General features: G+C 38.9%; 1 protein-coding gene across 2 annotated transcripts in view; it reads left to right on the top strand.

Annotated features, from left to right (window-relative positions):
- SLCO4C1 (solute carrier organic anion transporter family member 4C1) overlaps positions 1-17,092 on the top strand; it is a 45,999-nt gene that overhangs the window by 18,433 nt on the left and 10,474 nt on the right. For both annotated transcript variants that reach the window (XM_007438061.4, XM_088130493.1), the window contains 7 exons: positions 1,563-1,757; positions 3,507-3,603; positions 4,266-4,387; positions 6,112-6,218; positions 10,057-10,201; positions 12,547-12,742; positions 16,653-16,809. In XM_007438061.4, coding sequence (XP_007438123.2) covers positions 1,563-1,757; positions 3,507-3,603; positions 4,266-4,387; positions 6,112-6,218; positions 10,057-10,201; positions 12,547-12,742; positions 16,653-16,809 — 1,019 coding nt within the window. The remainder of the gene's footprint in view (positions 1-1,562; positions 1,758-3,506; positions 3,604-4,265; positions 4,388-6,111; positions 6,219-10,056; positions 10,202-12,546; positions 12,743-16,652; positions 16,810-17,092) is intronic.

Genomic DNA, 17,092 nt, shown 5'->3' with positions numbered 1-17,092 from the left:
TTCTGGTAGTTGGTCCACACAGCTTGAAGTTGCCAAGGTTGAGAAACACTGGTTTAGTGGTTAAGGCACCAGGCTAGAAACCAGGAAACTGCAAGTTCTAGTCCCACATTAGGCATGAAAAGCAGCTGGGTGACTTTGGGCCAGTCACTCTCTCTCAACCCCTAATGTCAGACTTGAACGACAAGCCAGTCAGTCAATTCCTGTTGCAACCAACGGATCAACTGAATGTTCAGATCAACATGATCAGCATTCAGTTGATCCAAAAAAAAAAAAGCCAACCTTGCACATGGGAAAAATGCTAGGAAGAAAAAAAAATAGTCCTGTCATTTGAAAATAGAATGTGTTGTTTCATTATGCTAACATGGTTACTATCTTATGCATTGCTTATTGACTATAATGAGGCATTTGAAGAAAAAAAAAAGGTCAAGTTGAAAGTTGAAGCTGAAGCAATCGATTACTATTCTTTTTTAAAAAACAAAATACCTAGTTAGGCCCACGTTGTTTTAGAAATGATTTCCATTCTCCAGATGAATTAAATGGGAGCGCCCTCTACTGGATGTCATTATTGCAACTCTAAGAGTAAACTGTGAATGCCACTGGAATTGTATTGTACAGTAGCCAAGGGGCCACTGAGAAACACAAAGGATTATCAACATGATTTAGAATATCCCAAGATTCGCAGTATAGCAACAACAAAACTTTACACAAAAATAATCTAAAGGGATCTGCGTATTAAGAATTTAGAGTAAGTTGGAAAAACATTGAATCCGTGAAGTGTGAGGAGTAGAATGTTGAGTAGGGGTGGAATCCTAACTGGAATGCTTCTTTTAAGTGAGAGAATGCTTTGCTATGCTTAGTTACTGCTCCTACCTCTTATGTTACTAATGGTGCACCATGTTGTCACATTATTCTTTTAAGAATTGCTAAATCGTGGTTTATAATCTAGCAAGTTGAATGAATCAAGTCAGTTATGATTTATTAATGAACTATGTTTAAATGAACTATGGCTGAGTATGTTGTGTGAAACCATCATTATCTTGTGTATTCTCACTAGTTCCTGTGAGCTGGCTTCTATTTTCTAAACTCTCTGAATACCATTCTTCAGGAATGACCAGTCACCCCCAGTTTGGTATGGTCCAGTTGGGCCTACAATTTCCAAAATTCCCAGGTAGTCATCAAGCATGGTAACTGAGAATTTGGGGACTTGAAATCCCAATGTATTTGGAGGCACTAGATTAAAGAAGACTTATTCAGAAAATATGTTTCGCATTATATGTTGATTTTTCCCACATTGTCTGAAAAATGGCTGTATATGTTTTTCAAACTTTGAAGCATTTTTGAAATCTTATGACTGTTCAGATTCTGTGTTATATAACTACTCTGTGAAAATCTGGATAGCTACTAGATGGCAGCAAGAGATACCAAAACTCTAAACCTTTGCTGCTATCAGCTGGATTTTTGAAGCCCAGACATTGTAGACTTAGTTCAAACAAATAAGAACACACAATGTTTCTCCTAATAGATAAAGAACTTCCATTGACTTACTACTCCTGTATTTCTAGACATCTGTCCAGTACCTCCTTCTGGAGGCTATAACATGACATGCCGCCCTGGCAGCAAATCTAAACTTTCCAACTACTTCTATGTGTTCTTGCTGGGTCAGCTCCTCTTAGGAGCAGGTGGAACTCCCCTTTACACACTGGGTACAACTTTCATCGATGATAGTGTCCCAAAGCACAAAGCTTCGGTTTACATAGGTAAGTTTAACTCAATTTGATTTCTTGAAATGCTAGTTGACCTTGAGTATCTGGCAGGATTGAACATAATATCTTCTTGTGTTTTCTGCTTGTTTATTGAATTGCTTGTAAGTCTTGCAGCTGCTTGGAATCAGGTTGTATTTTTTACAATTGCTTATAGAAGGGCTATGTTACAATTGCTTATAGAAGGGCATTCAGAGGATGACCTTATCCCCAAGGTCTCAGTTCCCACGGAAAGGAGCTTCAGCCCTTTTCATGATCAGCACAGAGGCCTGAAGGGGCCTTGTAAGTGTGTTATACTGAATACACTTAAAAGTCAACGCTCATCTACTTTGGGAACTTCCCAACCAAACATGGGTGTTATCTAAGTGATTTGACCAATCACCCATACCCATCTTCCCCCTTCATACCTTTATGCTCAATGTGCAAAGATCAGAAGTAGAGCTGGCATGCATGAGGATGCTGCTTACCCACAAACATTTAGTTGAACACCTGCCCTGGACTTATGTTTTCTGGTGAATAGGGTTTCATTTAGAGCCTATTTTGGGAGCCTGGAAGAATTCCTTGTAACATTCCATTTGCTCCTTCTCATCTGTGTGAATCAGCAGATAGGAACCTGATGCTGTGCTCCTGCAGTGTTAACCACTGTTTCCTTTTGCTTTGCCTAGCCTCAAACCAATCACTTAGCCTTTTTAGCCACAGAGTAACAGCATGTGAGTATACAAATGAATAACAAGCAAGAATAACAAATATGTCAACTGTCACAACCAGACCCATCATTCCCTAATGCCAACCCACAGAAAACTTCCCATGCAGCAGAAAGCAAATCTCTGATGGTCCATTAAGGCAGTCAGAAAAGGTGGTAAAAACTGTGAAAGAGAAGAAGGTCTCAGTCCCCTCAGTATATTCTGGGTTACTGACTTCTAGAGGAATTTAGAAACTTTGGAACCTCCATTCTCCTTCATTAAGAATTTAGTGCATTCCTGGAGATTCCTCCCCAGCAAGAAGAAGTCTTTCTGCTTCTTCATCTCCTTCTGGCAAAGAAAACACAGAATCTGAGAGAAGTTCATTATCCCAAATTACCTCTCTCCTTTGAGCAGCATCTGGCACTTTTGGAGTAATCCTTCAGATGAGGAGCAGGTGTCAACAAGAGCTCATGACACAATTGATAGATGGAAAAGCACTCCCCAGATGGTTTAGCAGGGATTGATGGATAGATTTAATCTGAGATATTTATATCCCACCTTTCAGACTCCAAACATTACATTTTCCTATTGACCAGGGCTAGGTTGACTCAAAGCTGTTTTGCCTGGCTAATTATATTTATGTGATAAAGGTTCTTGATGGCCTTTGGGTCTTGAAAATATGTTGCATCATTTGTCTTTAGCTCTATGTTTAATGCATTTTAAATGAGCTTGTATCTGGGAAGAAGGCCCATGTAGCATAGCTGAAAGCTGTGCTACTTTTCCCCCACCCCAAACAATATGATCCATTAAGGTAAGGGTACATGAGCTTGCCAGTATAGTTCTTATATCACCGTACACATTTTAACAAGTGTATATGGGATCTATGAGCATGAAACTGAGCAAACTCAGGGAGGCAGTGAAGGACAGGAAGGCCTGGCGTGATATGGTTCATGGGGTCACGAAGAGTCGGACACGACTTAACGACTAAACAACAAAAAAATATGGGATCTAACATAATTTTTGTGTTCAATTTCCAAAATGCAAACTATTATCTTTTCTACAGGAATTGGATATGCCATGTCACTGCTGGGTCCTGCCATTGGCTATGTGTTAGGAGGACAATTGCTTAATGTCTATGTTGATTTCAATCATAATATAAGGCAAGGACATTTCGTTTTTCATCTACATTAATAATATTAATCCTAGAAATACATTTTTCTTAGTAAGACATTATTATGAGAAACCACATCTTAATGGTATCTATCTATCTATCTATCTATCTCTCTCTCTCTCTCTCTCTCTCTCTCTCTCTCTCTCTCTCTCTCTCTCTCAATCCCACTTACTGTGGTGAAGCTGCCCATTCTGGAATAACTTCAGCCAGTGCTGCAGGAAAAGATTTTTCAGAGCCTTCTCTTGTACCTTGAGTTCTGAGGAGGAAAATGAGAACAAGGGTGCTGTTCTCTTTTGCTTTACCTTGATAGGTAAGGGGCTCATATTACTATGCAAGGCAGCTTATAGAGTGGTGCTACTTTTGAATCTTCCTTGAAGTAAAACACTCCTCTAAGCTCTCCATAGCCCCTGAACAATAATACTTGATTGAATTTATTACTACTGGAAATGCATTCATTTTTCCATTTAGTGGAACAGCAGTAATTTCTTTGTGGTATGACTGCATAAATGAGGGCAGAAAGCAGCATTGCTGCAATATATAACCAAAATATGTATTTTATCATACAGAATAGCTTTGCAAAAGGTATTGTTAAGTGATTTAATTCATAATGCTGGCATTAAATATGTGTTTGCTAAATAAATATTATTCTAGTGTAGACATCACTCCAGAAGATCCACGCTGGGTTGGAGCTTGGTGGATAGCCTTTGTGATATGCAGCTTCTCTACATGCCTTTTGGTAGCACCATTTTCATTTTTCCCAAAGCATTTGCCAGGTAAATAAGTATTGTAAAATAAGAAACTAGTATAACACTAAAAGGTCATATTGAGCTTTAGCTAAGTTGTTGGAATTCCTAAAATTCTAGTCTAAAAACAGTACAGAATGAATGAATGAATGAATGAATGAATGAATGAATGAATGAACGAAGAACGAATGAATGAATGAATGAATGAATGAATGAATGAATATGTAGAGCCAGTGGTGATGACTGCAATAAATATTCTAGGATCTGCAACTTTTAAGTAGCTCATCACAGTTTTAGATCATTCCTACTGCAGTACTGTAATTTCCTGAGGAGGATTGGGGTACAAAGTAATTAGGGCCACTCTTTAAAAAAAAAGACAAGACAATTACTAAGAGGAACACTTTGGTCAGTCAGATGTGGACAGGGCAGTGCAAATGAAATCCAAGCATATCTTTTTAAGTAGAAGTAAAACTGAATGTATTGAAAGAAACAAGAGTTTACCTAGCAATAAAAATAAGGATGTATGAGGAAAAAACTGTTTGTTATCTAAAGAAAGGACTTCTCCCACACTTCACGTGTGGTAGTTTGGGCTTGGCAGTCTTTCAGTCTTTGATGAGAAGATCCTTTTTAAATATCCTATTCTTTAACCAATGATTGGAAAAAGAAATCACAAGAATTCAAAACAAAGATCCAAGAAGAAGTCCCTTCACTATGTCCTGAGCTGAGGCAGAATTTTCCTGTGGCACAAAATCAAAGTTCTTAAAGAAAGGCAAAGATTTGTTTCAAAATCCCCATTTCTATTTCTCAGTAGACAAAACCGGTTGAACAGGGAGAGGGCAGCCCAACCCATTTTTGGATTTGAGTCAATCCTTCTTAGTTGCAGCTGGCAGGAATAAATGTTCTTATGAATCAATTAACATATGATGATTCTAATCTAAGATCTGCTTTGAACAAACTTAAATGTCTTCTTATAAATACCATCTTACCTTCACATCATAGACTGACTTTCTGAAACTATTTGCCCTTAATGCATAGAGTTACCAGATATCTGAACAGGCAAAGGAGGACACAATTAGAAATGAGGACAAAGGAGGGAAAAGGAGGACACACTAACTGTTTAACTTCCTTGGCATCTGCGACAAAAGTTACAGTGAAAAACCCTTATGTCTACAGGTATATGAAAATACTTTTACCAGCATCAGAAAGACTGGTTTTCCAATGGCAGGAATGTGCTAGAGTCAGTTATGAGGAAAAAGCCTTCCCTGTGTAACTGATTAAGGTCTTGTCAGTTTCAGGCAGCAGTGCAAGCCCTCTGGAAGGTATTAATCAACTAATTAAGGTCACAGAGCAGAGCTTGTTAATTTGTGGTTAACACTTATTAGGGAAGCACTGCCTGTGGAGAAAAGCTGCTCCAGAAGAGATAGTCAAAAAGCCTGACAATATTTGATTTTAAGGCTATGCCTGCTGGATGGAGGACATGAGGACAGAAAGGAGGACATGTCCACCTTTTGCCGGATGTCTGGTAACCCTATTAGTGCATCCTTTTCAAGAGGATGAAACTATTTTAAGGTGGGAAATATCTGACAGGAAAATCATCTTAAAATCATAAAGGATGCAGGTTTGTGTCCAAGCAGACAAACTTGCTAAAGTTAATTGACCAAATATTTAAAATTACAGCTGATTTCCACAAAATGTGTGTACTTTGTGCAACTGCAACTGCTTTTGTCAAAAGTAAATTAGATTTCTTCTTCTAGGTACAAGCAAAATACAAGCAGAGAAGATTTCTGAAGCACATCATGATGGAAAACAGACATGTGAATACACTGGGAAGAGTATTAAGGACTTTTTTATGATTCTCTGGGTAACAAAAGCAACACATTCGAATCAATATTTGTAGTTAATGTGAATTTGGGTGTCATTGTGTCAATAATACTTGTAAAGCCTCATTAACAGAATGCAACGAGGATAATAGTATTATTCAGTGTTTGAAATGGTCAGATAGGTCAGTTCTTTTATTTATTTATTTATTTATTTATTTATTTATTTATTTATTTATTTAATTTATCTCCGCCCATCTCCCCCAGTGGGAACTTTACATTTCAATTTGTAAATGTAATTTACAAATTCAAATGCAATTTGAACTTTACATTCAAAACAATAAAACTAATGAATTAAAGTTGAATCCAAAGATCAATTCCAGTAGTGTGAATTTCCTCACCTACGCTACTATCACTTACTTGGATATTGATTTCAGTAGACAAAGAGCAATGAGTGGAAGGAAAATTACATTAGTATAAGATGCCCTGAGAAGAAAATCGTGGTGCAAATGAACATTCTGCTCCCAAGCTTCTTCAGGTCTTCAGAAGGCTCTGAATAGCCTTCGACTGCATGATATAACATGAGCCCACAGTCATATTTCATGTGTAACCGAGCTTTAAGCAAAACTGACTGACTTAACCAGAAAAATGTCATCTGTGATGAGCTGTTGAAACTTGAATAGAGAAGATTAAGGGATACATGATAGTGACCTTCAGATGTCAGAAGACCTTTCATGGAGAAGATAAAACAGGGTTATTTTATATGGTTCCAGAAGTGAGCTCTAAAACCAATGAATGGGACTAATAGGGAATCAGATTTTGGCAAAATGTTAAGAAAAAAATCCTAATAGCAAGGCCTATTTGTGGCATAAATTATTTCAGGGGTATGGCAGATTCTTTCTGCTTGAAAGGTTTAAGCACAGGCAATTCTTTTGGGTTGGTAGATTTTCTTTTGATTTTCAGGAACATATCATGGATGCTATAAAAACAGCTGCCACAGGGATGTGTCCAATCCCAAAATACCCATTTACTAGAATAAAAACTGATGAGACTGCTCCCCATTATTCCCTCTCATCCCACAGAGCAAACCCTATCAACTCATAACTTTTATCTCCCCCCCCCCCCCCCGGGAAAGTAGTCACACTTCCAAACAGAGCACTGAGAAGCTGCAGTCATTTATTCTTATTTTCTAAGAATGCCTACAGGGCCAATATGAGGTTGAGAAGTATTTTTTGAAATCAAAATTATGCTGGAACCTGATGCTTTACTTTGCAGATATAATTTTTTCTTCGTCTTTTTTTTTTTTTTTTTTTAATGAAAAGGCTCTGAAACCAAAACAAACCATGAAGCCAGAGCTCCTGGCACATGCCAGAGGAATTGGCATTGGGAATATGTTTGCTCTTCATTAGAAAACATTCCTAATGGGAAGAGCTAGTTGACAGCAGAATAAATTGCTTCAGAAAGTTATAAGACATTTAAATACAGACCATCTGTCAGGGATGCTATGTTGCAAGATTCCTGAACTGTAAATGCTGCTTTAAACAAAGGACTGAACTAAAGGGCCCCCAAGATCTCTTCCAGCTAGCTCTAAAATTCAATTATCCTTTGATTTTAAATGGACATTTGATCACCAAGACCAATTAATTGAGAATAAAATAAAAAGCAAGAAGGATAAATGTATTAACCATGAATAATAACTTTTATTACCCAGTATATCTTTTCAGATTACAACAACGGCTCTAACTGCCTGTTGCTATCCTACTTTCCAGTTTATGGCCACTCATCAGTAGCTAATCATGTTTGTTTTCACCACTTCTTGAGGGCCAGCGAGATACTAAATTAAATGATTTTAAAATTAAGTGGCAGCTAAGGGGTGAGTTTGACAGTTTAATCTCGCTGCCTCCCCTGCCCCTGCAAGCCTTAATAAAAATCATAGCAGTTTGCTGTGTTTGCTGTTTTCATCAGCACGAGCAGAAAGAAGTTGACACCGTAATGATGATTTCTTACTGCAACTGATGCTAGTAAAAATTTCTGTTCAGGAGAACCAGACAATGGTATCTTGATCTTACTAAGTTATTACAGGATGTAACTCCACCAAGTATGATATCCTGGCTCAGTCCACATACTGTGCCTAGATAAGGAAAGGGCCAAGGTTTTTCTTAGTTTCATGCATGTGCTGGGGTGGATTTAGCCAAATTCTTTGCATGTTTATAGAAAGGAATCTGCTACAACATGTTTCTGCCCTGTGACCCCAGATTCGCTCTGCATTCCAATCTCTGAGCTGTGAAACAGCCACCTCTCGGGATGAAACGGTTGAGACGCTAATAGATTTGTAACAGACTGTGTAGCTCTAAGATCCACGACTTTTGTTTTTATTTATTTTATATCACATTTCTATAGCCGCCCATCTCACACAAAGTGACTCTGGGCGGCATACAACAACTGAATAAAATAAAAAAATGAATAAAAATAATAATTATAGAAGATAAAAAGTGATGATTAAAATGCAAACATTATCAAAAATTTTAAAAAATTAAATTTTAAAATATACAAACCCCATGGAAAGAGCAGAATATCAATCACAGTGGAGCCATCTAAAAATGTCTCCAGTTCCTAAAGACCCCCAGGCCTGATGACACAACCAGCTCTTGAGGGACTTCCTAAATGACAGCAGGGAAAGGGTGAACCTAACTTCAGGGGGAGAATATTCCACAGGGAGGAAGGCACGGCAGAGAAAGCCTGCCTCCTGGGACCCACCAAATGCAATTCCCTGGCTGATGGACTTGCTGAGTTTTTAAAAGCAGACAGAAAAGGGGGGGGGGAGCAAAATATTTAGCTAATGCAATTTGTGTGTATGTGTGTGCATAAGTATTGTCATAGATGTTAAAGAGAAACTCTGGCTCAACTGCAGGCTTTCACTCAGAAACTCTGTATTTTTCTACCTCTATCTTATTTATTTATTTATTTTGTCACCGCCCATCTCACTACAGAGTGACTCTGGGTGGTTTACCGCAAAAACAGAATAAACATTAATTAAAATAGATAAATATTAATTAATTAATTAATATATACTACAATAACAAACTTCCTACATAATATTTCCAAGAGGCTGAGATTAATTAGGTATTGATAAATTCAGGGAGCGTCTTCACGGCTCCAGCCATCCCCAGGGTCGGTTGTATCTCTTCTCACCCCACACAAGTTGGCAGACCCAAGTCGTCTTTTTGGCCAACCTTTGCTAATTTGTACAAAAGCCAAGATTAGGCATTAATTCATTTGTATCTTGGCTTTTTATCTCTTAACAGGATTAAGGAAGCCAAAATAATGGCTCAGATAAGACGAAAATCAACAAAGAGAGTAGTTAATTAGCAGGAGGGATTTTTTTGTTTGTTGTTTTTTTAAAAATTCTAAATTTTACCCAGGCTTATAATATAACCAAGACAGTCATATGAAAATGGGATAAATATTAGTGCTAAATGGCCTTTGAAGTTGGTTTAGATGAATTCCAGACTCAAGCCAAATCTGACTAGCTGAAACTCAGTTAGACATAGATTCAAATAATTGGGTTAATAATCAGGATTATAATAGCTGGACCTGGAGTCTTCTGGCAAAAAGGTCTGCTGAGAACTAGCAGTTTTCTTCTAATGTGCCCTTCTATTTTTCAACAAAGAGATGGAGAAGGGAATAAGAAACATTTATAACAGTTTTTGAAATGATAGATTGAAGAGAAGTGACGTTATAATGAAAAATTATTCTGAAAAATAGATTAATTTCTTTGTGGAATAATCTAATTGGATGCTGTTTATGCAACATGACACTGATTCATTTAAGAAGTCTAATTAAAGTCTGTAGGGAGAACTCAACTAAACCCTCCTTTTCTAGATGCTGCTGAGGAATCCAGTGTTGATGTGTCTTGTAACAGCAGCTGCATTAGAAGCTTTAGTCGCTACTGGTTTTGCAACTTTCTTACCTAAATTTATAGAAAATCAGTTTGGATATACATCTAGCTATTCAGCTACCTTAGGAGGTAATGTATTTGTTTCATTCTACCAAAAAAAAAAAAAATCTCTTAAATTAGTTAATAATGGTATTTAATACTTGGAAAATGGTAAAAATAGATTATGGAAAGAAAGGCTGCAGTTTTAAGAATTCTTACTAGAAAATATCTTGTTGGATTCTGTGAATTTTTATTACTGAGAAAATTAGGTTTCTTTGATAAATTAATCAGAATACTTAGGGAACCCAAGCAACATTTTCTGTTCTGCAAGCTATTGTCCCTTGAGGGGCACCGAATCAGGGTGGGGAGTGAAGGAAGACAGGATCCTCAGTTGATCAAATGCTTCCAAGTAGACCCTAACAATTTCAAATTTGGTTTTGCTTTGTGGTTAGAATGGGCTTTTCTGAGTTCAAGTATTTCTTGCCAAGCTTGCCTTTCCATTTATGGTTAACAAATTGGGAATGGGAGGCAGCTTCTGAAAAAATTAGGTCAGAGACTGTTCAGTAGATCATCCCCTAAAATCCAGATCAATATGTGAGGCAGCAGACGGGAAGGTAGTATCTTCTAGGATGCAAATCATACTGTTGGGGTTACTCTTTGTGTTGGCCTCCCAAACAAAGAAATAAATCCCACCATACAGTGGACATTTGCAGTTTGAGAAACTCCTGCACTATTGATAAGCAAACATGCCTAACATTTTTCTTGTCGAGTTGCACACCAATTTCACTCCCTCCTCTATTTAGCCTATGAGATTCCAACTTAGTTATTTAGACAAGCTGGTCAGAGCATTCTGCCAGATACAGCAGCTTATCAACAGGCTACTCTGTCTGCTTTCCTCAGGTCTATTCGCTTTCCTTTATCTTCATTGTGGCCTCACTTTTCTCCAGTCAAACTTGGGATGAAACTTAACTTCAGAATTTATTCTTTCCAATGTCTCTATCTTGCTGGAGTTCCATGTTATGAACTTCCTCCACTGAAAAGTTATTTTTCAAGTATATCCCACTTTTCCAAAAAGATGTAGAGATGGGCAACTGGCAGCCCACAGGTGAAACACAATCCTTATCCCCCACTTTTGCAGCAACCAGAGCAACCCCTGATCATGCTGCTGACATTTGGTAGCATGTACATTTATTTTTGCAAATGATTTTGGCACTATAAAGCAAAACGTGCAAGATATAACACACCTATTTTGCATGTCCAGTTATAATGTACAAATGGATAACATACCTCTGATAAAGTTGACCAAAAGAACCATAGATTTCAGTAAAACCAGGTTTGATAGTAATTAGGTTGTAGAAATCCACTATAGGTATTCCCATCTACAAAATAATAATAGAATAAAACAAATGGTTATTGAGGACAAGGAAAGGCCCTCCTTTTCGCATTTGGAACTGTCCATCATCAGTTGATGCTTTCTGAGTACCAGAGCATATGAAAGAGCTTTCTGTAAAGTGACATTTCTGTACTGTTTTCATTGTTTGAGATCTTGTTTAATAATTGCTTTATTGGGGTGTCATCTTGATAGATGGTAAGGACCCTGGAATTGCCTCCAGCTGCTGTCTCCACCTGCTTTGTTGTACTTGAAGTCAGGAAGATGTTGCTGAGTGAGAGAGCATGCCAGCCAGGGAAGAAACTACAGTTGTGATCAGAGATGATTGGAGATATACAGTCTTTGGCATCTTATGCCTGACAACGGATTCACACATGTGTAATGTCATGATACAGTCCAGTTAAATGAACTGGCATCATTACATGCAGTGAAGGTTTAATAGCTAAGCACATGGGAACAAAAATGAAATTTATTTGAGGCAATAAAACCCCTAAACTCTGAAAGATGGATTTAATAAGTATTTAGACATGATTTAACAGTGAATAGACTTGTACTTGTACTTTTATCCTCTGCCACATCTAATTCCATATGTGACTGAGAACCCTGTCTTGATAATGTGGAGCACCTTAGTAGCTGTATTTGCAAAAGCCATTGAATCATAAATTGGACAACCACTTTTTAGCCCAGTGTGTTGTGCAAATCTAGCATGTGTGCTAAGTTTATGGTTCAGTGTGTCACATCAATCCTGAAATTGGGTTAATTAAGTCAGTTAGTCATAGATAAGTTAAGCTTGTTTGTGTGTGTTCTACAGAGTAACTGTAGGAAAGTGCATTTTTTTCAGAGATTAGCATCCCAATTCCACTTTTTCTTTTATTCACAAAAATCTCATAAAGAGAAAACATGCAAAGAGAAAAAGAAAAGAGTGACTGTTTACCATACCAATAAAATAACCATATTTTGTTCTGTTTTAATAGTGAACTTCTTTATTGTTTTATTTTATGTGAAATTATTAATTTGATAACTGTAGTCTTTGTTTTCTCTTTAGGACTTGTTTTAATCCCAGGAGCAGCAATTGGCCAAATCATAAGTGGTACCTTAGTTTCCAAGCTCCAAATGAATTGCAAAACTATAATCAAGTTTATCATTGCTACTTGTTCGGTGGCGCTGCTATTAAACATGGTGTTCGCCATTGCTAAATGTGGGAATGAACCATTTGCTGGTGTTTCTGAAACTTATAATGGGCAAGTATATGATAAAAAGTATAAGTTAAAATATAAAATGGACCCCAAGATGCTGGATTAAATCAAAGATTCTGCAGAATTCCTGTTATGTTTTATATTTTTATACAGCTCAGAGATAATGAAATGGAAAATGAAAATTGCCCATAATTAATGATGATGAAAACAGCTTACATACATATATTTCCATCACACTGTCCTTTATGGGAAAAACAGTGTTATGCAGAGCATAGAAAAATAGTAAGAAAAAGTAGAATAGAATAGAATAGAATAGAATAGAATAGAATAGAATAGAATAGAATAGAATAGAATAGAATAGAATAGAATAGAATAGAAATCTTTATTGTCATTGTACAACTTGTACAACGAAATTAATGCCACCCCAGTGGCACCCCATAACACACAGAAAACACATATAACACAACCTTCACATTCCATATTGGACAACCCCTGATGCTGCATTAATACTGCACTATACGATAGAATTCAGTATAGTTGCAGCTCTAAGATAGAAGCTATTCTTCAGCCCATTGGTCCTTGTTTTCATTATCCTGTACCGTCTGCCAGATGGTAATAGTTCAAAAAAAGAATGTCCCAGGTGGGATAGATCCTTAAGAATATTTTGAGCCTTCTTAAGGCAGCGGGAACTATAAAGTTCTTCCAAAGAGGGGAGAGGGCAACCAATGATCCTCTGGGCAGTGGTGGTAACCCTCTGGAGCGCTTTCCTATTTGCCACTGTGCAGTTAGCAATCATACACAGGTGCAGTAGGTTAAAATGCTCTCAGTGGTACAGCGGTAGAAGGTCACCAGCAGTTTTTCATTCAGTTGGTGTTTCCTGAGAAGTCTCAGGTAGTATAATCTCTGCTGGGCCCTCTTAACCAAGGCTGCAATATGAGCGCCCCAGGTCAAGTCCTCCTTTATAATAACACCCAGAAACGTAAAACTGGCCATCCGCTCCACTCGGTCTCCATTGATAACCAGGGGCTGGACGTCTAATCTATTCCTCCTATAGTCCACTATAAGCTCCTTGGTCTTATTGATATTAAGAGCCAAATTATTGTCTCCACACCACGAAAGCAGCTGGTCCACCTCGTCCCAGTAGGCAGACTCATCTCCTTTGGAGATAAGCCCCACCACTGTTGTATCATCTGCGAATTTAATGATAATATTGCTGAAGTGAGTGGGGGTACAGTCATATGTATAAAGAGTGTAAAGTAAGGGACTCAAAACGCAGCTCTGTGGTGAACCAGTATTGAGAGTAAGAGGCATATAATTGCCTAATCTAACCCTCTGGGAGCGGCCAGAGAGGAAGTCCAAAATCCAAGAACAGATTGAATATGGAAGCTCAAGATCCATAAGTTTAGACACCAGTCTATATGGAAGGATTGTATTAAATGCAGAACTAAAGTCTACAAAAAGCATCCTCACGTAGGTCCCCCGCTGTTCCAGGTGAGTCAGAGCAGTGTGGAGAGTGATGGCTATAGCGTCCTCTGTGGATCTATTAGTTCTATATGCAAACTGATGTTTATCAAATGTATGCGGAAGGCAGGAAATGATGTGCCTACAGACCAATTTTTCAAAGCACTTCATGATGATAGGCGTGAGTGCCACTGGTCTGTAGTCGCTGAGGTTGTTAATAGGAAACTTCTTTGGCAGCGGAACAATGATGGAAGCCTTCAGACAGGATGGAATAGTGGACTGGGATAAAGACCGATTAAAGATCTTGGTGAAAACCCCAGCCAACTGGTCAGCACAGTCTTTAAGCACCCGGCCAGAGATGCCATCAGGTCCGGCAGCCTTTCTAGGGTCCACAGCCCTCAAAATACTCCTCACCTCGTGCTCCTCTATAGTGAGGCAGGGGCTATATTGGACTAATGGCTGTACTCTGGTGGCTTCACTTCAAAACGGGCAAAAAAATGATTCAGCTTCTCTACCAATGAAACATCCCCGTCAGCAGAAATGACATTATTCGGTCTATTGTTGGTAATTTGTTGAATCCCCTGCCACACCTGCCTCGTATTGTTGCCATGAAAATGATCCTCAATCTTCCTCTTATAATCTGTCTTGGCCTGCCGAATGCCTTTCTTCAGACTGGCTCTAGCAGCACTGTATTTTGCCCTATCACTGGACCTGAAGGCATTGTTCCTGTCATGCAGGAGACGCTGGACTTCCTTAGTCATCCAGGGCTTCTGGTTGGGATAGATCCGGACGCATTTGTCCACAGTGACAGTATCTGTGCAGTGTTTAATATAGCACAGAACAGCTGCAGTGTGCTCCTCCAGATCTGGATGGTAAAAGATATCCCAATCTGTCTTCTCAAAACAGTCCTGAAGTTGTTGAGAGGCATCTTCAGGCCAGGATTTCACAGTCTTTATTGTAGGCAGAGCCTGTCTCCTGAGAGGGGTGTATGCTGGTGCTAAAAGCAGTGACATATGGTCTGACTGCCCCAAGTGTGGTAATTGTATAACCCTGTAGCCATGTTTAATGTTGGTATATACTTTATCCAGTGTATTTGCTCCTCTAGTGGCACACTTAACATGCTGATGAAATTTGGGGAGCACTGTTTTTAAATCAGCATGATTTAGTACAAGACAGAAGACAAATAAAACAGCTATAACCTTTCATAATACTTCATCATACTTTTCTGTCTTTGTGAATCCTCCTTTTCTACCATGTCCCTACACCAATTCATACACTGCTTTTTGTTCTTCAAAATTCTAACCTTGCTTTTTAAGGATCTCATCAAGTCCAATCATTTCTTGATTTTCCTTTTCCTCTTGATTCATTCATTTTTCATTCACTAGTGTTGTAAATCAGTCCTCATTCATACAGGTAGTCCTTGATTAATGACTCTTTGTCCAGTGACTGTTTGAAGTTACGATGGTGCTGAACGAGTGGTAGTTACGACCGGTCCTTGAAGTTCTGGCTGTCCCAGCACCCCTATGGTCATGTGATCATGATCTGGGTGTTTGGTAACCGGCTTCCACTTATGATGGTTGCAGCATCCCACGGTCACGTGGTTCCCATTTGTGACTTTCCCTGCCAGCTTCCCTATTCTCTTCCCATGGGTGGGGGAGATTTACCCAAGTCACAAGTTGCTTGGCTAAGTCTCCTCCACCCGTGCACCCTCCCTGAGCCTCACTGCACTCATGCCATGTCTCCCTGACCACTCATGCACCCTTGCACACCCTCCCTTACCTGGCAGCAGCCCCACCAAGCCCCACCAAGCCTCACCCACACCTCCCCCACCACCTGCACACTCTTGCACACTCTGAGCCTCACTGAGCTCACATTGCATTTCCCTGGTCACTCGTGCATCCTCCCTGGCCACTCACGCACTCTTGCACACCCTCCCCCACCTGACAGCAGCTATCCCAAGCCCCGCCATGCTCACGCCACTCCTCCCCACCCACCTGCACACCCCCTCACTTCCTCTTCCACCTGGCAGCAACCACTTACCTGCCTGCCAGCCTGCTTGCAAGCCACCTGGGACTTGCAACTTCCTGCAACTGACTTTGGTTGTTGGAAGCTGGCAGGAAGTTGTGAGGAGATGTTCGCTTAACGACCCACGATCCTCACTTAACAATGGCAAGAGGGACTACCGTTGCTAAGTGATGTGGTCATGTGACATGCTTTACAACCGCATCGCTTAGCAATGGAAATTACGGTCCCAATTGCCATTGTAACTCGAGGGCTACCTGTAAACTACCTCTGTGAATTTCTGTGGTCTCCCATTTCTTTATGAAATGAAGTATAAGGTGTGTGTGTGTGTTTTTAAAAAAATCCCTGCAAGCATGTTGTACTAACTTTATAAATATATAGATCCAATTGTTTATGTTATTAATGACTGAAAATATGCTATTATGGAAACTTTATTTCTTTATTTCATTTATATCTTGCTACTCTGTTTCAGGACAGGCACGTTATCAAACTTAACAGCCCCCTGCAATGCCCATTGTAGATGTTTGCGTTCAGACTTTTTGCCCATCTGTGGTGCAGATGAAGTCCAGTATTTTTCTCCGTGTTATGCAGGATGTACTACTTTTGTTCTTCAGAAACATGAAGCAAAGGTATGACCATTTTATGTTATGAATGAGGATGCTCACTCTAAATTAGATTTAAGTTCTGTATGTTAAAAATACTTTAGCCACCTGCCTTGTTTAAAATGTATCATCAACAATCCACTGGACATTGGGGAAGACAATAGCCAAGTTTGACTAGTTGGAAAAGTAAAACAAAACAGGACAAACAAATAAACAAACAAACAAAAAGCCGTAACAAGGAAACATAGGAAAACAAATGAAATGATTTATCCTGAATGATGGCATGATTAGCTAGACTAAACCCTGAACA

This window comes from Python bivittatus, unplaced genomic scaffold (genome assembly GCF_059951505.1).
Source record: "Python bivittatus isolate LINGU-HERP-01145 unplaced genomic scaffold, Pbiv_v1 ctg000850_np1212, whole genome shotgun sequence".
In the NCBI taxonomy this organism is placed as follows: Eukaryota; Metazoa; Chordata; class Lepidosauria; order Squamata; family Pythonidae; genus Python; species Python bivittatus.
This window is presented reverse-complemented; position numbering and strand designations above follow the sequence as displayed.